The sequence below is a fragment of the Dendrobates tinctorius genome, unplaced genomic scaffold (genome assembly GCF_039654945.1).
Source record: "Dendrobates tinctorius isolate UK_male_01 unplaced genomic scaffold, ASM3965494v1 ptg000051l, whole genome shotgun sequence".
Taxonomy (NCBI): Eukaryota; Metazoa; Chordata; class Amphibia; order Anura; family Dendrobatidae; genus Dendrobates; species Dendrobates tinctorius.
Genome location: NW_027361719.1, coordinates 4,574,510 through 4,593,900, shown reverse-complemented (window position 1 = coordinate 4,593,900; position 19,391 = coordinate 4,574,510). Strand labels below are relative to the sequence as shown.

Genomic DNA, 19,391 nt, shown 5'->3' with positions numbered 1-19,391 from the left:
GAAAATCCCAGTAGATCAGCAGTTTCTGAAATACTCAGACCAGCCCTTCTGGCACCAACAATCATGCCACGTTCAAAGGCACTCAAATCACCTTTCTTCCCCATACTGATGCTCGGTTTGAACTGCAGGAGATTGTCTTGACCATGTCTACATGCCTAAATGCACTGAGTTGCCGCCATGTGATTGGCTGATTAGAAATTAAGTCTTAACACACAGTTGGACAGGTGTACCTAATAAAGTGGCCAGTGAGTGTATATATATATATATATACTGTATATATATATATATATAAAAAAAAAAGACATACTCACCTCTCCCTCGCTGGGGGCCAGGTGCCAATGTAGCCACTGGCTCAGGCCCCTGGCACTGGCTATATTTACCGTTCCCCGCTCAATCTCTGTCTCCCGGGTCCTGTGCAGTGACGCTAGCAGAGGGCGCACACTGACTACATCATCGTGCCCTCCGCTGAATGTCACAGCCAGAGGACCCGGGAGACAGCGATGGAACGTGGACCAGTAAATATTGCTCTGCTCCCCGTCCTCCCCGTCATACTCACCCCCATCCGGGCGCACGGTCTCTTCATTCCCTGCTTCCCGCATGATCTCGGCATCCCAGCTGTTCCTGCATTCAGCAGTCACGTGGTACGCTCATTAAATATGCACATATTCATGAGTTTAATGAGAGGTACCACGTGACCGCTGAATGCAGGAACAGCTGGGATGCTGAGATCATGGGGGAAGCAGGGGATGAAGAGACCGTGCCAGGAGGGGGTGAGTATGGTCTGACACCCCCCACTCCCCCACCGACTCCCGTGTATGACTCGCATATAAGCCGAGAGGGGGACTTTCAGCCCAAAAAATGGGCTGAAAATCTCGGCTTATACACGAGTATATAATGTACGGTAGTTAACCAGAACATCAGGAATTGTGTCCTATTTCATAATGTCTAATGACCAGAGGAACAAGGCGTTAATAAAACAGAGCAACAGCCTCCCTAATATGTTTCACCCTTATAGACTTCATCAGAATGTAGGTTTAATATGAACTTTAACATATGAATTGCATTAGCTATTCATATCTTTCATTTAAAGATAAAAAGCTATGATTTATTTTGAATTGGTTAACATATTTCTGCGTGTGGCGCTCATGCACGTTACTAAGTAAATTGAGATCTTTTGAAAATTTTGCTTCCATTTTTTCATCATTTGTACATTATTAACATGTCTATTGATCTTGTGATTTCCACAATTCCATGACTTTTAATTCTTAATGCTGCAATTTCAATTTTTTTGAGAAATATACAGTACACTGTACAGACCAAAAGTTTGGACACACCTTCTCATTCAAAGAGTTTTCTTTATTTTCATGACTATGAAAATTGCAGAATCACTCTGAAGGCATCAAAACTGTGAATTTACACATGTGGAATTATATAATTAACAAAAAAGTGTGAAACAACTGAAAATACTGTATGTCTTATATTCTAGGTACTTCAAAGTATCCACCTTTTGCTTTGATTACTGCTTTGCACACTCTTGGCATTCTCTTGATGAGCTTCAAGAGGTAGACACCGGAAATGGTCTTCCAACGGTCTTGAAGGAGTTCCCAGAGATGCATAACACTTGTTGGCCCTTTTGCCTTCACTCTGCAGTCCAGCTCACCCCAAACCATCTCGATTGGGTTCAGGTCTGGTGACTGTGAAGGCCAGGTCATCTGGCGTAGCACCCCATCACTCTCCTTCTTGGTCAAATAGCCCTTACACGGCCTGGAGGTATGTTTGGGGTCATTGTCCTGTTGAAAAATAAATGATGGTCCAACTAAACGCAAACCGGATGGAATAGCATGCCGCTGCAAGATGCTGTGGTAGCCATGCTGGTTCAGTATGCCTTCAATTTTGAATAAATCCCCAACAGTGTCACCAGCAAAGCACCCCCACACCATCACACCTCCTCCTCAATGCTTCACGGTGGGAACCAGGCATGTAGAGTCCATCCGTTCACCTTTTCTGCGTCGCACAAAGACACGGTCATTGGAACTAAAGATCTCAAATTTGGCTCATCAGACCAAAGCACAGATTTCCACTAGTCTAATGTCCATTCCTTGTGTTCTTTAGCCCAAACAAGTCTCTTCTGCTTGTTGCCTGTCCTTAGCAGTGGTTTCCTAGCAGCTATTTTACCATGAAGGCCTGCTGCACAAAGTCTCCGCTTTACAGTTGTTGTAGAGATGTGTCTGCTGCTAGAACTGTGTGTGGCATTGACCTGGTCACTAATCTGAGCTGCTGTTAACCAGCGACTTCTGAGGCTGGTGACTCGGATGAACTTATCCTCCACAGCAGAGGTGACTCTTGGTCTTCCTTTCCTGGGGCGGTCCTTATGTGAGCCAGTTTCTTTGTAGCGCTTGATAGTTTTTGCCACTGCACTTGGGGACACTTTCAAAGTTTTCCCAATTTTTCGGACTGACCTTCATTTCTTAAAGTAATGATGGCCACTCGTTTTTCTTTACTTAGCTGCTTTTTTCTTCCCATAATACAAATTCTAACAGTCTATTCAGTAGGACTATCAGCTGTGTATCCACCAGACTTCTGCACAACACAACTAATGGTCCCAACCCCATTTATAAGGCAAGAAATCCTACTTATTAAACCTGACAGGGCACACCTGTGAAGTGAAAACCATTTTCGGTGACTACCTCTTGAAGCTCATCAAGAGAATGCCAAGAGTGTGCAAAGCAGTAATCAAAGCAAAAGATGGCTACTTTGAAAAACCTAGAATATAAGACATATTTTCAGTTGTTTCACACTTTTTTGTTAATTATATAATTCCACATGTGTAAATTCATTGTTTTGATGCCTTCAGAGTGAATCTACAATTTTCATAGTCATGAAAATAAAGAAAACTCTTTGAATGAGAAGATGCATCCAAACTTTTGGTCTGTACTGTATATACAGTATATCACAAATGTACACCCCTCACATTTTTGTAAATATTGTATAATATCTTTTCATGGGACCGCACTGACGATCTGACACTTTGACACAATGTAAAGTAGTCAATGTACAGCCTATATAACAGTGTAAATTTGGTGTGCTCTCTAAATAACTCAACATACAGCCATTAATGTCTAAACCGCTGGCAACAAAAGTGAGTACACCCCTAAGTGAAAATGGCCATTCCAAAAAAGTTCAACTTTTGTCTCATCAGTCCATAGAGTATTCTTCCAAAAGAATTAGAGATTATCAAGATGTTTTCTGGCAAAACTAAGGCAAGTCTTTATGTTCTTACTGCTCAGCAGCGGTTTTTGTCTTGGTACTCTGCCATGCAGGCCATTTTTGTCTAGTCTCTTTCTTATGGTGGAGAAATGAGCACTGACCTTACCTGAGGCAAGTGAGGCCTGCAGTGCTTTGAATGTTATTGTGGGGTCTTTTGCAACATCTTGAATAAATTGTCGCTGAACTCTTGGGGTAACTTTGGTCTCTCGGCCACTCCTGGGAAGGTTCACCACTGTTCCAAGTTTACGCCATTTGTGGATAATGACTCTCACTATGGTTTTCTAGAGTTCAAAAGCTTGAGAAATGGCTTTATAACCTTTTCCAGACTAATAGATCTCAATTACTTTGGCTCTCATTTGTTCCAGAATTTCTTTGGATCACGGCATGATGTCTAGCTTTTGAGGATCTTTTGGTCTACTTCCCTTTGTCAGGCAGGTCCTAGTTAAGTGATTTCTTGATTAAGAACAGGTGTGGCCGTAATCAGGACTGCAAGTGGCTAGGAAATTTTAAGTCCGCTTCCCAAAGATGTGACAAACCATAGTTAATTTGTGTTTTATGGAGGGAGGAAATCACTTTTTTCACACAAGGCCCTGTAGGTTTGAACTTATTTTTCCCTTAATAATAAATACCTTCATTTAAAAAGTGCATTTTGTGTTTACTTGTGTTATCTTTGGTTAATATTTAAATTCTTTGGTGTTCTGAAACATTTAAGTGGGACAAACACGTAAAAGAATAAGGAAGGGGGCAAACACTTTTTCACACAACTGTATATATTTGTGAATCATACCCTTTTGATTAATTAGAAGATATTCGGGGATGTTTTTTGTTGTTTGTGTTTTTTTTGTAGAATAGGGTTTTTTGTTACTGAAAATAGATCTTTAGTGCTGGATTAAAATTACATAAAAACATTGTGTTTTTATGAATATATAAGATTACGTGATTGGTTCACTAACTGACACGTAGCCATAACTTCTGCTATCGTTATGCTGCACAAGTGAAGTGAACTTATTTTCAGTAACAGGAATCTCTGAACTTATTCAACATTTATTTTATTTTAGCTTACTGTAAATAGGTTCAGAGTGGTGCACTGATTAATTACTTGATATCCACTTATAGGGAATAAAGCTTTGATTTTCTGATACAAATCACCAAATCTGCTGAATTTACCTAGAGTTAAAGGAACTGTCTAAACTCAGCCCTCCTGTGCTTCACTCATGCTGTAGAATCAAAGCTGCCTCTAATGGCTTTATGGAAGACCGCTCAGTTAGGGCTAGCAAAGCAACCATACCGCTGGCCCGAACGATAAATCTTCAGAAGTGCACTGCCCACCTGCAACGAAGGGAGCCGGAGGGTGTAGAGCGGTGCTGTTCTAAACATGAATATTCCTTAGTATTAAAAGGTACAAATTCACACTATGTCCTAAGGCTTCGCTTCTTTAGCAACTGTGTGTAGATGGATAGCTTTTAAATGCATATAAGTGGTGTGTACGTTTAAGGCTGGTTTCACATTTGCGTTTTTTAGCGCTGGAAAAAAACGCATACCTGCGCATGTGTTTTTTCCCCTATATTTAACATGGGTGCGCATACCTGCGCGCTGGTTAGCGCATGTATGCGATTTTCATGCGCTGCGTTTTTTTGGGGTGTGCGTTGGTATTTTCCAGACGCAGCATGTTGCATTTTTTGGCCCTGCAAAAAAGCGCATGCGCACATATGCGCACGTTTTGCGCTAAAAATGGCCATTATAGCCTATGGATGCGCATATGTGCGCACTGGCATGCTCATGTATGCGTTTTTTTGCATATGCGTTTTTTTTTTTTAACCATGGAATTTAGGGGTTTGGGTTAGAGTTAGGGTCAGGGTTAGGGTTAGGGTTGGGGTCAGGGTCAGGGTTAAGTATGGTTTTGTTAAGGATTAGGGTCAGGGTTAGGGTCAGGATTAGGGTTAAGTATGGTTTTGTTAAGGGTTAGGGTCAGGGTTAGGGTTAGGGTTAGGGTCAGGGTTAGGGTTAGGGTCAGGGTTAGGGTTAGGGTCAGGGTTAGGGTTAAGTATGGTTTTGTTAAGGATTAGGGTCAGGGTTAGGGTCAGGATTAGGGTTAAGTATGGTTTTGTTAAGGGTTAGGGTCAGGGTTAGGGTTAGGGTTAGGGTTAGGGTCAGGGTTAGGGTTAGGGTCAGGGTTAGGGTCAGGGTTAGGGTTAAGTATGGTTTGGTTAAGGATTAGGGTCAGGGTTAGGGTCAGGATTAGGGTTAAGTATGGTTTTGTTAAGGGTTAGGGTCAGGGTTAGGGTTAGGGTTAGGGTCAGGGTTAGGGTCAGGATTAGGGTTAAGTATGGTTTGGTTAAGGGTTAGGGTCAGGGTTAGGGTTAGGGTTAGGGTCAGGGTTAGGGTTAAGTATGGTTTTGTTAAGGGTTAGGGTCAGGGTTAGGGTTAGGGTCAGGGTTAGGGTTAGGGTCAGGGTTAGGGTTAGGGTTAGGGTCAGGGTTAGGGTTAAGTATGGTTTTGTTAAGGATTAGGGTCAGGGTTAGGGTCAGGATTAGGGTTAAGTATGGTTTTGTTAAGGGTTAGGGTCAGGGTTAGGGTTAGGGTTAGGGTTAGGGTCAGGGTTAGGGTTAGGGTCAGGGTTAGGGTTAAGTATGGTTTGGTTAAGGATTAGGGTCAGGGTTAGGGTCAGGATTAGGGTTAAGTATGGTTTTGTTAAGGGTTAGGGTCAGGGTTAGGGTTAGGGTTAGGGTCAGGGTTAGGGTCAGGATTAGGGTTAAGTATGGTTTGGTTAAGGGTTAGGGTCAGGGTTAGGGTCAGGGTTAGGGTTAAGTATGGTTTTGTTAAGGGTTAGGGTCAGGGTTAGGGTTAGGGTTAGGGTCAGGGTTAGGGTTAGGGTCAGGGTTAGGGTTAAGGTTAGTTAGGTTTTAGGTTAGGGTTAAGTATGATTTGGTTAAGGGTTAGGGTCAGGGTTAGGGTTAGGGTCAGGGTTAGGGTTAGGGTTAGGGTCAGGGTTAGGGTTAGTAAAGTCATGGTTTGGGTAGTGTGAGGGGCCACCTAAAAATGTTGGAAAAAAACGCAAACGCGGTAAAAACGCACTAAAAACGCATACAAACGCATAAAAACGCTGCGTTTTTTTCATGCATGCTCATAAAAATGCTTGAAAAAAACGCAGCAGTTGTATGCTTATGTATGCGTTTTTTCAATGCGTTTTTTTGCGGGAAAAACGCGCTGCAAAAAAAAGCAAGTGTGAAACTAGCCTAAGACACCTCTTTTCCAATTTTTTGTTTTTTGACATTTTTTAAAAATGAAAAATGTCCTTTTTATTCCAAATAAAAACATGGTCCAAAAGGTGCCCTTCGGAGTACTTTAAGGCAGGGTTCCCCAACTCCAGTCCTCAAGGCCCACCAACAGGTCATGTTTTCAGGATTTCCCTTGTATTGTACAGGTGATGCTATAAGAGTATCAAAAGAAGTAAAAAACTGTCTCAAAGAAGTCACATTGCAAATCCCGTGTAAGCCTCTGAATATTTGATGGATTGTACATACGGTAATATAAGTGTGGCTAGTGTAGTGCTGCCATTGGAGACTGCACAACCATGTTCAGTGTCAACAAAGCATAAAGAGGTTTGTCCAGTACTGGTAAACCCCATATCAGTCAGTATAGGGCCACACAGAATCTAAAAACAATCTATACTCACCTCCTGCAGCACCGTTCCAATCGGCGCTGCTATTCATAGCGGTCCATGTGACACTGTCGTGTTCCGTGACTTCACATGACTGCGGCAGCTGATCAGCGCTACAGTTCATCAGTATTCCATCAGAGTGGACCTCAGAGTTTCTATCATAATCCTCAAAAAACAGGATTCCAAAGGAGACCCCAATGGCCTCATGATAGTGAATGATTACTTACTACTATGAGGCCAACAGATTCACTCTGAACACTCGCCGATCATTGTCTTAGCAGTGATCGTTTTCCACAAACAAATAGGATTCCAACAGAAACCTAAACACAGTGCTCAGGGGAGAGCACTATATGTATGTGAACCTAGCGGCAGGTGGTTGGCTTCCATGGTCACAAGACACAACAATGACACAGAAACCACCAGGAATAACAGTACCTAGAATGGTGCCACTGCGGGAGGTGAGTACAAATTGTTTTTATTTTTATGGGCCCTTGAAGTGATTAACGGTAACCTGTCATTAGGATCAACCCGCTTAAGCCGTCTATGGTTATGTAGGTAATAAAAAGATGAATTAAATAACACCTTGATAGCTGCAATCTGATATCCTATTCCAGATAAATACACATTTTTCTTAATATGTAAATGAACTATTAAGATATATGGGTGGGAAATAGATCTCGCTGAGAATCTGCCTCCAGCACTTACTTTTAAATAAAAAGGGGCGTGAGACATGTAATGACTAACAGTCCACTCTCCTGAACTACACATGCCATACTGATGAAAGACACTTTCGTGTAACATAACCTCTGAAGGCAGATTCACAGAGAGATCTATGCCCCACCCATAAATCTAAACAGCTCATTTGCATATTAACAAAAATATGGATTTCTCAAGAATAAGATATGAAATCACAGATATAATTTAATTCAACTTCCTGTGACCTACGTGCCCATATAAATGATTTAAGAGAGTTAATCCTACTGACAAATTCCCTTTAAGCTGGGGTTGCCCAGTATCGGACAACTCCTTTAAGTAATTTGTGGTAGATTTATGCTTGAGATACTGGTATTCCCACTAAGTATATAATAAATGTATATGTGATGCTTTTTGTTGGGAACCCCTCAGATCTATGATTTCAGAACTGACCTGCAATGTTTCTGATCATTTTGATACTATACTGTTTGTATCCCTTTAGTTTTTTTGGCATATAGTCATTGCTCTTCCGGATGCAGCTTGGCCGTTCGACATTTTATGACTCCATCATTAACAACAAGTTTGTTTACTATGAATGGAGATTAATGTTACATATACAGTATTCTATTTGTGTAGACACAAAAGAAGTCATGACATTACAGCAAAGGAACACTATAGATCTGTATCAGGACTATCTTCAAGATAGGGCCTATAATGGTTGCATAATGAAGTCATCTTAGCTATTCAGGAAGTAAAAACATTATAACTCTTATTATCTTACAAAATCCTGCCTGCACATTTAAGAGACACAGTAATATTATGGGTATTTTTCTAAGCCTATGTGCACACAACGTCTTTTTCAGGTGTATTCTGCCGCAGAATCCGCCTGAAACACCTATCGGAAAGGGCTCAAAAGAACAAAAATAACCATTTTTTATGTAAAAACAATTTGCAGTGTATATATTCAGTCTTTTGAACGTGTTTAACAGCGTCAGGTTTCCTGGTCAGTTTTACCACATAGTGAACATGGTAAATAAAAAAAAAACCCCAAAAATTACCCACTCTGTCCCCAGGGTGCTGTCGCCCACTCTGTCCCCGTGGTGCTGTCGCCCACTCTGTCCCCGGGGAGCTGTCGCCCACTCTGTCCCCAGGGTGCTGTCGCCCACTCTTTACCTGGTGCTGCCGGGTGATTCCGCCGCAACGCTGGGTCCCCGGGTGCTGCCGCCGCCGCGCTGGGTCAGCGCTGAAATCTCATCTCCCGAGATTTCAACGCCGAGATCTCCATCTGCGCTTGCGCGGCAGCCATTTTCCAGGAAGCAATACACCGCACAGGCATGGAAGGAACGTCAGAGCCCCCGACGCAGCAAGGGACAGAGCCCGGCGGCGGCAGCACCCGGGGGACCCAGCGCAGCGGCGGCAGCACCCGGGGCACCCAACGCGGCGGCGGCAATTAACGGACACCCACAGCGGCAGCACCAAAAAAGGTATGTTTGCATTGTAAGACGCACCCCTATTTTCCCCCCAAATTTGGGGGGAAAAAAAGATCGTCTTACAAAGCGAAAAATACGGTATGTAATTGTACTTTTGCACTTTTTTTTTGCAGTTTCAACACATTTAGAATTGATTTCCCTATTTCCAGCGCATCATAAAATGTTATTATTCAAAAGTACAACTAGCCCTCATAAGGCTATGGGGAAGGGAAAAATAAAAAAAAAAATTGGCTCTTGGAATAAGGGTAGGAAAAGACAAAAACGCAAAAACAGAAAATCGCGAGGTCATGAAGGGGCTAAATAAGAAAGGACAAAAGCCTCCAGAGAGGTGCCCAGACGTCTTTTGCCATTGCTATTTTTTCATCATTCTTCCTTTCTTCAAGGAGAAAAAAAAAAACGACTGGAAAACTACAGTAAAAAAAAAAAATCATAAAAACTATGGGAAAACTCTTAATAGAAACGCAGGAAACGACTGAAAAAGCGTCACAAATGACGTTTCAGGAAAATAAACGCCAGAGTTCCCTGAAGCATCTTCTACTTAAAAAAATGCAGCGGGTTCGCCTCAGTTTGAAAGACGTTGTGTGCACATGATCTAAGAAAGGGAAATATTTCAGTAAAGATTCCTGGAAATAAAAATAGAGGTTGAATTTATCCTATTTTTAGCTTCATAAATTATTACATTTTGTTGTAGAAATGATTAAAATTGATCTCCTGTAGAAAAAAAAACAGGTTTACTTTTCTGATTAAGTCTTTTATTTCTGAGATCAACTATTGATGATAGAAGGCTTGGTCACTGGATTGGGGTTAGTAAAGATAATATTATTATTTAGGGGCTTCTCCTACAAATATACAGCACAGATCTGTAGCCGAATGACATAAATGGATTGCTACAACAATAGGGATAAAGTCACTTTCGGCTTTGTTGGAGAAATTTGAAATCGGCTTCATCCATGAGAATGTGAATGTTTTAGAGACATATACCGGTACATGAATTTCTACACGTCCCAATGACAGGACTGCAACAGCTGCAAAAACGTCTGCCACAAAATCGTGTGAGAATTAATTCTAAAGGAAAAATTAGTAAAGATCCTTTATTAAGTGCAAAAATGTCTGTGTTTCACTACATGCAAATTGCATAGGGCATGTCCACGTTTAGCCTTTGCCAATTAACGACGTTAAAAAGGTCTATAATTTCCTCTAAAGCTTTCTATTTCTATATAGTCAAGAGGCTGTATTTGGAGAGGCTTAATTCTGCATTTTACCTGTATATCATTGTGCTTATATATACATATATTAAATGACCATGGATGCCAAGGCAGTACACATGGCAGAGTTGGACAGAACAGCTTCTACGGGGCGCCTGGAGATGGGCCATCCCTGGATGTTCCATCACCTTTACTATTTGGTGTCTGCGTCAATAATCTGTGCCAGGTTATGGAAGTTTTGATAGCAAGTAATGGATAGGACATTGGTGGAAAAAGAGGAGCCTACACTAATCTATGCTTTAAGCCCCCTCATTTATGCATAAAAAACAAAGAGTAAAATGGCCTCCACATTTTGTATTGGTTGTCCCATTAACCAGCTGAGTAATTACGGCTTGTTTGACCTCGATCTCTTTTGTGGTACTGTTGTACCACAAGCACTGTAGGGAAAGGGATCTCTGGACAGGTAACATAACTGAGATCATCCAGGGATCTAGAATTTCCTTAAAGGGGTTATCCAGGATGTTGCTTATTTTTTTTGTAAGGAGTTAAGAAATTACCATCAGGTATCAGGTAGGTTCACAGTGATCACAGATCGCTTCTGCTAGTGATTCTCCTGCTTCCGGTGAAATCACATTGACATAGCAGTTCCTTCTTTTCCACTGTGCTCTATCAATGTGGCATCACTGCCGAGGTCATGTTGATTGACAACCGGTTGCCTGCTGCCTAACTGTGGAGAGCTGGCTGTCAATCAGTACGGTATCTGCAGTGTTGCCCCAGTCAAAAGAGAAATCAGGAAGAGGAAGGGCTGCTCTGTTGATGTGATGTCACCAGAAGCAGGAAACTCACCAGCCCATAACCTCACTGAGCCGGCAAAGATCATCACCGGGCAAAGCAGGTAGTTTGCAAGTACCTGCCAGAAAGTTCTTAGCCCCATCTGAAAATATCCAAAGTCTCAGATAACTCTTTTAAAATTATCATGGGCTTATTCTATGGCACAGGTTCTGTGTTATCTGACAGTGATACGGTTTTCACCATAGTGTCAAGTTCTGGTACTGCTATGACATCAATGGAGTCACTAGGGCACAACGTCATCTGCAACTTTTAAGCCACTGATTGAGGAACAGAGGTTGCAAATCATCAAGACTGGTGTTTTGAATGCCGGACGTCATGAAGGGTGCGCTGAAGAAAGGTGAGCCAAATTCAGTGAGTCGTGCACCTCTTAATGAATCGGGTACATCCTTTAGCTGCTGAGCGCCACAGCAAAAGATCTACTAAAGTCAGGGCTGCAATACATTTCTGTTGTCATGTAAATCACTTTTTTGGCAGAAAATATGATTAATTTGTCGGCCGTTCACCCTTGTGCAAAGCATTGCACACTACTCAAAAAGTTACTTTACTATTATTAATATCTTTTAGGGTGTTTTATATATACAATTGTATGTGTACATGGTATCATCACAGTGATACACTGTGTAATCTAAATAAATGATTTTTGCACTGATTAAAGGACGTTTTGCGCCCTGAAGATTGGCTTTTAGAATTCGTAGACTATATCTGACCAGCTCCTGGAGTTGACTGCAGCACTGAATTCTACAAACATAAGTAAGAAGTAGACTGAAATAATGAAACTTACGCCATCATGATGACGCTGAAATCTAACCAGTTCCATGGATCTCGCAAAAATGTAAAGCCGTCTATACAAAAACCTCTTGCAATGATTTTCACAAGTGATTCAAATGTATAAATTCCAGTGAAAGTGTACCTGTGAAGAACAATCATCAGCCGGTCAATGCTTTGGCTTAGTATTAATTTCATTAATATTTAGAAACCTCATAATTAGTGCAAGTAAAAGCAAAATTAGAATTGCAATTTTCCGGTACCGGAAATATCTGGACGTGTGAAACAGGCCTTATGTAACATTCTGAAGCAAATGTAGCCACAAAGACTGTCGCTATTGTCCACAGCAAGCAATCAGAATAAACTTTTCATTCCCCCCTCGACCCCACAATACTTTAAGAAATTAGAGCTGCGCCGTGATTGGTTGCTATGGGTAATAAATAAGTTTTTCTTTTGGACAGTTTAGATAAATCTGTTCTATTATCTTCCCTAACAACAAGTCAGTCCACCACAAACTTGTGATTTAAACTCATAAGATGTCTTCTTGCCTGTAAAATTAATTGTCCCAAGTAGACAAACACCGACAGAAAATCAGATTATATGAAAGCGGAAGCGCCATAAAACGTGTCTAATGAGTAATACATATACATGCAGGCAATGTAATGTATTGATAGTGACAGACATACTTACTCCACTTGCTTAGACCAGTCTGGGGGATTACTAAAAGTCATGAATACGCAGTTGGTCAAAATAGTGCACATAATGATCATGCTAAATACTGTGCAATTTTGTCAAGGAAAGAGCAGAAATTGGGGGGAAAGATGAAAACAAGATTACACAATTCAACATTACAATGGTATCCATGCTATATGCACGCGTTACGAGACAATTTTTGGGTCACGTGTGTGTCATCATGGCAGTAACATAACCCTGACCCAATCTGTAAGTCAGGAAAGTAGAATTATCTGAAGTCAACGCATTTGATGCATTTTGGTGATAAAGAATGACAACTGGTATGGACGTTATCTATTTGTCTGGTTGAGGGTCTGGTGGCATCTTTAGAAAGTTAAAGAAGCACTCCTCCTTCCATCAAAGTTTTTATCCTCTTAATATATTGCAATCATCATATTATACAGCACTGTGCACTTACAATTGCTCATTCTGCCTTTCTACCCAGGTAATCTTTCTCTTTTCCATTAGGTCTATGACATCACATGGTTAATAACTGACTAGCTGAATCCTTCTAAGCTCTATATAGAAACAGGAGGTCAATTTTCCCTGTATGAGTCAGAAGTCACAGCAAAAGTCCCTGGCAGGGAGAGGAGGGAGCAGCTGGGTCAGGAGGTGAAGTGAGGAATGATAAATCCAGGAAAAAGAGAAGAATTGTTTGGGCAGAAAGGCAAAATGAGCAATTGTAAGTGCAATGCTATATAATATGATGACTGCAATATATTAAGAGGGTACAAATTTTCATGGGAGGAGTGCTTCTTTAATAAACATGACTGCTATCTTCCAAAAATCTTAAATGGAGCAGAGAACAGACACAACCCATGAGCTGATGTGGTGCTGTTGCTGAAAGGAAGCCATTGTTTCTTTGCTTGTTTTAATTATGGACAACCCTTTGGAGACTTTTTTCAGTTTTCAGTCTACATTGCCGTACAACTGCTTCTTTCTTTGTGTTGTAGTTTAAATCACCCCATTTGTTTTACCATATACCGTAATGTACTGAAAAACAGGGAAAACTTTTTTTTTTTTTTTGCTGTGTGAGGAATTGTTTTTTTTGCATGGCGAGCTGACGGTTTCATTGATATCATTTTTAGGGTATACTAGACTTTTTGATAACTTTTTATTGTATTTTTTAGAGAGGTGAGGCAACTGAAAAACTGGAATTTTGGCATTTAGATTTTTTTCTGTTTCCTTCATTCATAGTAATGGTTTATTAATTTTATGGTTTTGGTAGGTTAAACTTTTATGGATATGGCAATAACAAATATATGGGTTTTTTATTTTTTCCAATTTCATAATGTTTAATGACAGAGAGATGCCGAAGGGAGGTGAGTTGAATGTTTATACAGATATATATATATATACAGTGGGGCAAAAAAGTATTTAGTCAGTCAGCAATAGTGCAAGTTCCACCACTTAAAAAGATGAGAGGCGTCTGTAATTTACATCATAGGTAGACCTCAACTATGGGAGACAAACTGAGAAAAAAAAAATCCAGAAAATCACATTGTCTGTTTTTTTTTCATTTTATTTGCATATTATGGTGGAAATTAAGTATTTGGTCAGAAACAAGCAATCAAGATTTCTGGCTCTCACAGACCTGTAACTTCTTCTTTAAGAGTCTCCTCTTTCCTCCACTCATTACCTGTAGTAATGGCACCTGTTTAAACTTGTTATCAGTATAAAAAGACACCTGTGCACACCCTCAAACAGTCTGACTCCAAACTCCACTATGGTGAAGACCAAAGAGCTGTCAAAGGACACCAGAAACAAAATTGTAGCCCTGCACCAGGCTGGGAAGACTGAATCTGCAATAGCCAACCAGCTTGGAGTGAAGAAATCAACTGTGGGAGCAATAATTAGAAAATGGAAGACATACAAGACCACTGATAATCTCCCTCAATCTGGTGCTCCACGCAAAATCCCACCCCGTGGGGTCAGAATGATCACAAGAACGGTGAGCAAAAATCCCAGAACCACGCGGGGGGACCTAGTGAATGAACTGCAGAGAGCTGGGACCAATGTAACAAGGCCTACCATAAGTAACACACTACGCCACCATGGACTCAGATCCTGCAGTGCCAGACGTGTCCCACTGATTAAGCCTGTACATGTCCGGGCCCGTCTGAAGTTTGCTAGAGAGCATTTGGATGATCCAGAGGAGTTTTGGGAGAATGTCCTATGGTCTGATGAAACCAAACTGGAACTGTTTGGTAGAAACACAACTTGTCGTGTTTGGAGGAAAAAGAATACTGAGTTGCATCCATCAAACACCATACCTACTGTAAAGTATGGTGGTGGAAACATCATGCTTTGGGGCTGTTTCTCTGCAAAGGGGCCAGTTGCTCTGGCGTAACGCGTCGGGCGTTTCCTCTGCCCCTGCCTCACCACCTCTCACTCTTACCTCCACTGGTTACTGGATTAGGGCTTCACCTGCCAGCATTATTTTGCTCTTAACAGGTTGTATAGAGGGGGCCATTGGCAATTGGGACCCTTGTCTTTTGGCCTGTTTACACTGCATTAGCAGCCTTTTACCCTATCAACCCCTATGCTCTCATTTGTGCATACACATTGTTTATTTGTTAGGGGTTTTTTTGTGCTAATTTGAGCAGGTTTTTTGTCCTAACAATTTGTTAGACCAACTAGGTAGTTTGCATCCATTATTATATAAGGTGGAAGGTGGAGTGTATGTTTTTCATTACCTGTTGATAGGACTTTATATACTTATACCAGGTGCTTTGTTAGCATATTTGCAAATAATAGCATCATGAAGGGTTTGTGCAGGGGTTATTGTGTTAAATGAACGCGATTGTGCGTTTTTAACTGTTTTTATAATTGCACTGCATGTTGTTTGTTTTGGATGATTAATAAAAAGTTTATTATCTTGTATTTTGTTATACCTTATTGGTGATCCCTCCTCTTTACATGCCTCTTTTCTGGTTCATGATATTGGTCTTAAGCATGTAATTGGTGATCCCTTAGTGGTGCCCTCCACAATTTTTGAGGTTGTAAATGAATGGGGCCATGTATCGTGAGATTTTGAGTGCAAACCTCCTTCCATCAGCAAGGGCATTGAATATGAAACGTGGCTGGGTCTTTCAACATGGCAATGATCCAAAGCACACCGCCAGGGCAACGAAGGAGTGGCTTCGTAAGAAGCATTTCAAGGTCCTGGAGTGGCCTAGCCAGTCTCCAGATCTCAACCCTATAGAAAACCTTTGGAGGGAGTTGAAAGTCCGTGTTGCCAAGTGAAAAGCCAAAAACATCACTGCTCTAGAGGAGATCTGCATGGAGGAATGGGCCAACATACCAACAACAGTGTGTGGCAACCTTGTGAAGACTTACAGAAAACGTTTGACCTCTGTCATTGCCAACAAAGGATATATCACAAAGTATTGAGATGAAATTTTGTTTCTGACCAAATACTTATTTTCCACCATAATATGCAAATAAAATGAAAAAAAAACAGACAATGTGATTTTCTGGATTTTTTTTTCTCAGTTTGTCTCCCATAGTTGAGGTCTACCTATGATGTAAATTACAGACGCCTCTTATCTTTTTAAGTGGTGGAACTTGCACTATTGCTGACTGACTAAATACTTTTTTGCCCCACTGTATATACACATACATACACACTTATATATACACACATATATATATATACATATATTTATTTTCTTTTTTAAACCTTTTTTTCTACTCTGATTTTTAGTCCTAGGATCATCACCTGGGATCCAACTAAATATTTGAATATTAAGGCTATGTTCACAAGTTGTGTTTTTGCATACTACCACATGTATGATGAGCTGTACCTGCAGCCCCAATGCGCGTTTCGCATGAGCTTCCTCGGGTGCTTATAGGAAGGAGGGGGGCTGCATGTACAGCTCATCATACAGGTGGTAGTATGGGTAAGTGGGTCTTATACATACGATCATATTGTCTGGTTATATTTTTGCACTGTTATTATTAACAGTAGAGGTGACATTTGAGCACGATGTGTGCGCACTCATTATACATGGATTGTACTACACTGATTGTCCTCCCATTGATGACATGACAGCACAAAGCACTTTATGTATTAATATAATGACAATCATTGCATGTTGATAAGGGGCCCACTATTATCCCATCCTGTTATATTACTGCTGTCCTAAACACACGAGCATTTTTTTTTCTGACTTTTATAATTTTTTGTTATATCTATTTATGCTTTGCATTGATACAATAAACTTTTTTGATCTTATTACATATTGGTGGACTTGGACGCCATGTTTTGTGTAGGAATAGCATGTCTCTTCTTTCAACGTTTTTTTCACCCATGGATAAACAATGGATAAGTACAAGAACACAGTGGAAAAAAATGCAGGCATCTGTATTTGCTGCGTTTTGGGGGCAAAAAACCTAAGGAAGTTAAATCAGCAAAGAGACAGCAAAAAACGCAATAAAAACGCAGCAAAAAAACTCAGCAAAAACCTGCTTGTTGTAAACAGATTAATTGCAGCTTAAAATTTGCATTTAAAAAATGAAGCAAAAACTCAACGTGTGAACACAGAAGTATTGCAGTATCCAGGAAAACTGATGGTCTCCGTAGATAATCTTCACTGAAGTACCAAGATGGCAGTGGCGAGGGTTTTAGGCAGGACCACAGCTGCTGTGTTGATGTGTATGTGCTCATGCAGAAGTTGAGAGCTTCTATCCTATACTGTGGTTGGACTATCGGTTAGTCTCAGGACCTAGACCCCGAAGATCAACAAGGCATTTAAAGGAACCCCTGACCCTATGCGCATTTTGTTTCACACCTGTGCTCTACTCAATGTCCCGGGGTCCAGTTCTGAGTTCCCTCCACTGTTCCTACTGTCTGTTATCGTCTCAGCTCTGACTTCAAGTCAGCAGCGCTGCAGCCAATCAGTGAGCTCAGCAGCTCTGCGCAGGTAGCCAATGAGCTCACAGATTAGCTGCAGCGCTGTTGATGTGACGTCCGCGCCGCAGACATTGGTTGAAGCGGTGGAGGCTGATGCCGGTTTCACATTTGCGCTTTATAGCGCAGCGACGGCCTGCGCAAGGCCGCCGCTAAGCCCCGCCCCCTCCCTGATCCCTGCCCGCCCCATCCGGTCATCGCCGCCTACTAGCGCACATGGACGCTTGCGATCTGCGCACCCTATCTTTAGCATAGGGTGCGCAGATCGTGCGCTGGCCGTGTGCTAGCATGATTTTGCCGTGCGCTGCGCACTTTTGAAGGTGCGCCCGTGTGCGCCGAACGCAGCATGTTGCATTTCGGCGCGCACGGCGCACCTTCAAAAGTGCGCAGCGCACGGCAAAATCCTGCTAGCGCACGGCCAGCGCACGATCTGCGCACCCTATGCTAAAGATAGGGTGCGCAGATCACAAGCGTCCATGTGCGCTAGTAGGCGGCGATGACCGGATGGGGCGGGCAGGGAACCGGGAGGGGGCGGGGCTTAGCGGCGGCCGTGCGCAGGCCGTCGCTGCGCTATAAAGCGCAAATGTGAAACCGGCCTTACACCTTAAACTATTATGCTTGTTGACATGAGATATACAGATGTGTTCACATGTTCTTCCATTTGGTTAAGGGCTCCAAACAAAACCGATACAATATTATGACATGCTAGCAAACCGCCTTGATGGAGTACAATTCACATCATGTCCACATAGATATACACAGCACAGTCATATCATGGCAGAGTATCACGTATTCATATTGGTCTGAAAAGTTAATCATTTTGCTCCACACATCTTGGGACATGTTGGGTGAAGAGTAAAGGTATGGAAGAATAAATCTAGAAATAAAAGGTACGTTTTCCTATTTGCTGCCATGCTTATTTTGGGTATTTTTGGCAGCTCATTTATACATTTTTACACTAACGTCATCATTTATGTGAAAAAAAGGATATGAATGTATCAAAATTTTAATAGCTATCTTCCTTAATAGGTTAAAAGGACTTAAAATATACAAGGCAGGCGTGGCACTAAATCTGAAGATTGTTTTTCCTTTGTTTAGTACTATAAAGGTCTGTGGGGAGAAAAGAGAAAGAGAGAAAAGTTAGTAAGTTACCAAACAATAGAAAATATTCAACAAGCTTACTGTGTACTGGGGAGAAAAGAGAAAGAGAGAAAAGTTAGTAAGTTACCAAACAATAGAAAATATTCAACAAGCTTACTGTGTATAAAGCTCCATCTGATATTACGGAAGACATCGGAAATATTTCATATCAAAATAGTATATCAACAGATATAAATAAGTGGCTTCAGCATGTTTCCCTGGGAGAATATATGAATCTTCTGTCGTTATCAAAGTCACATGCCAGCAGTAAGGAAACCTGGGTCCCCATCGCAACACACATGCCCAAACACATTACTAAGACCTGACATTATTACCTCTGTATAAATCACTGGTGAGGCCACATCTAGAATATGGGATCCAGTTTTGGGCTCCACATTTTAAAAAGGATATTCAGAAGTTAGAATCAGTTCAACCACGGGCAACTAGATTACTACATGGGATGGAAGGCCTCTCATATGAGGAGAGGCTGGAAAAGTTGGGCCTGTTTAGCTTAGAAAAAAGACGCCTCAGAGGAGATGTATAAATCTATGTGGCTAGTACAAAACACTGGCATATGACTTATTCCTTCCAAAGACCATACTGAGGACCAGGGGTAATCATTACAGATGGAAGAAAGGTGATTCCGGCAGCTAAATAGGAAAGGGTTCTTTACA

General features: G+C 41.4%; 1 protein-coding gene across 5 annotated transcripts in view; it reads right to left on the bottom strand.

Moving 5' to 3' along the window:
• SCN8A (sodium voltage-gated channel alpha subunit 8) overlaps positions 1 to 19,391 on the bottom strand; it is a 276,775-nt gene that overhangs the window by 131,443 nt on the left and 125,941 nt on the right. Inside the window, exons 3-5 of one of the 5 annotated variants that reach the window (XM_073576720.1) lie at positions 18,569 to 18,687; positions 12,624 to 12,713; positions 11,950 to 12,078 (exon numbers count right to left, since the gene is read on the bottom strand). In XM_073576720.1, coding sequence (XP_073432821.1) covers positions 11,950 to 12,078; positions 12,624 to 12,713; positions 18,569 to 18,687 — 338 coding nt within the window. Of the gene's footprint in view, positions 1 to 11,949; positions 12,079 to 12,623; positions 12,948 to 18,568; positions 18,688 to 19,391 lie in introns of those variants that run through there. The other 4 variants (XM_073576716.1, XM_073576717.1, XM_073576719.1 and 1 more) reach the window with 4 other exon arrangements.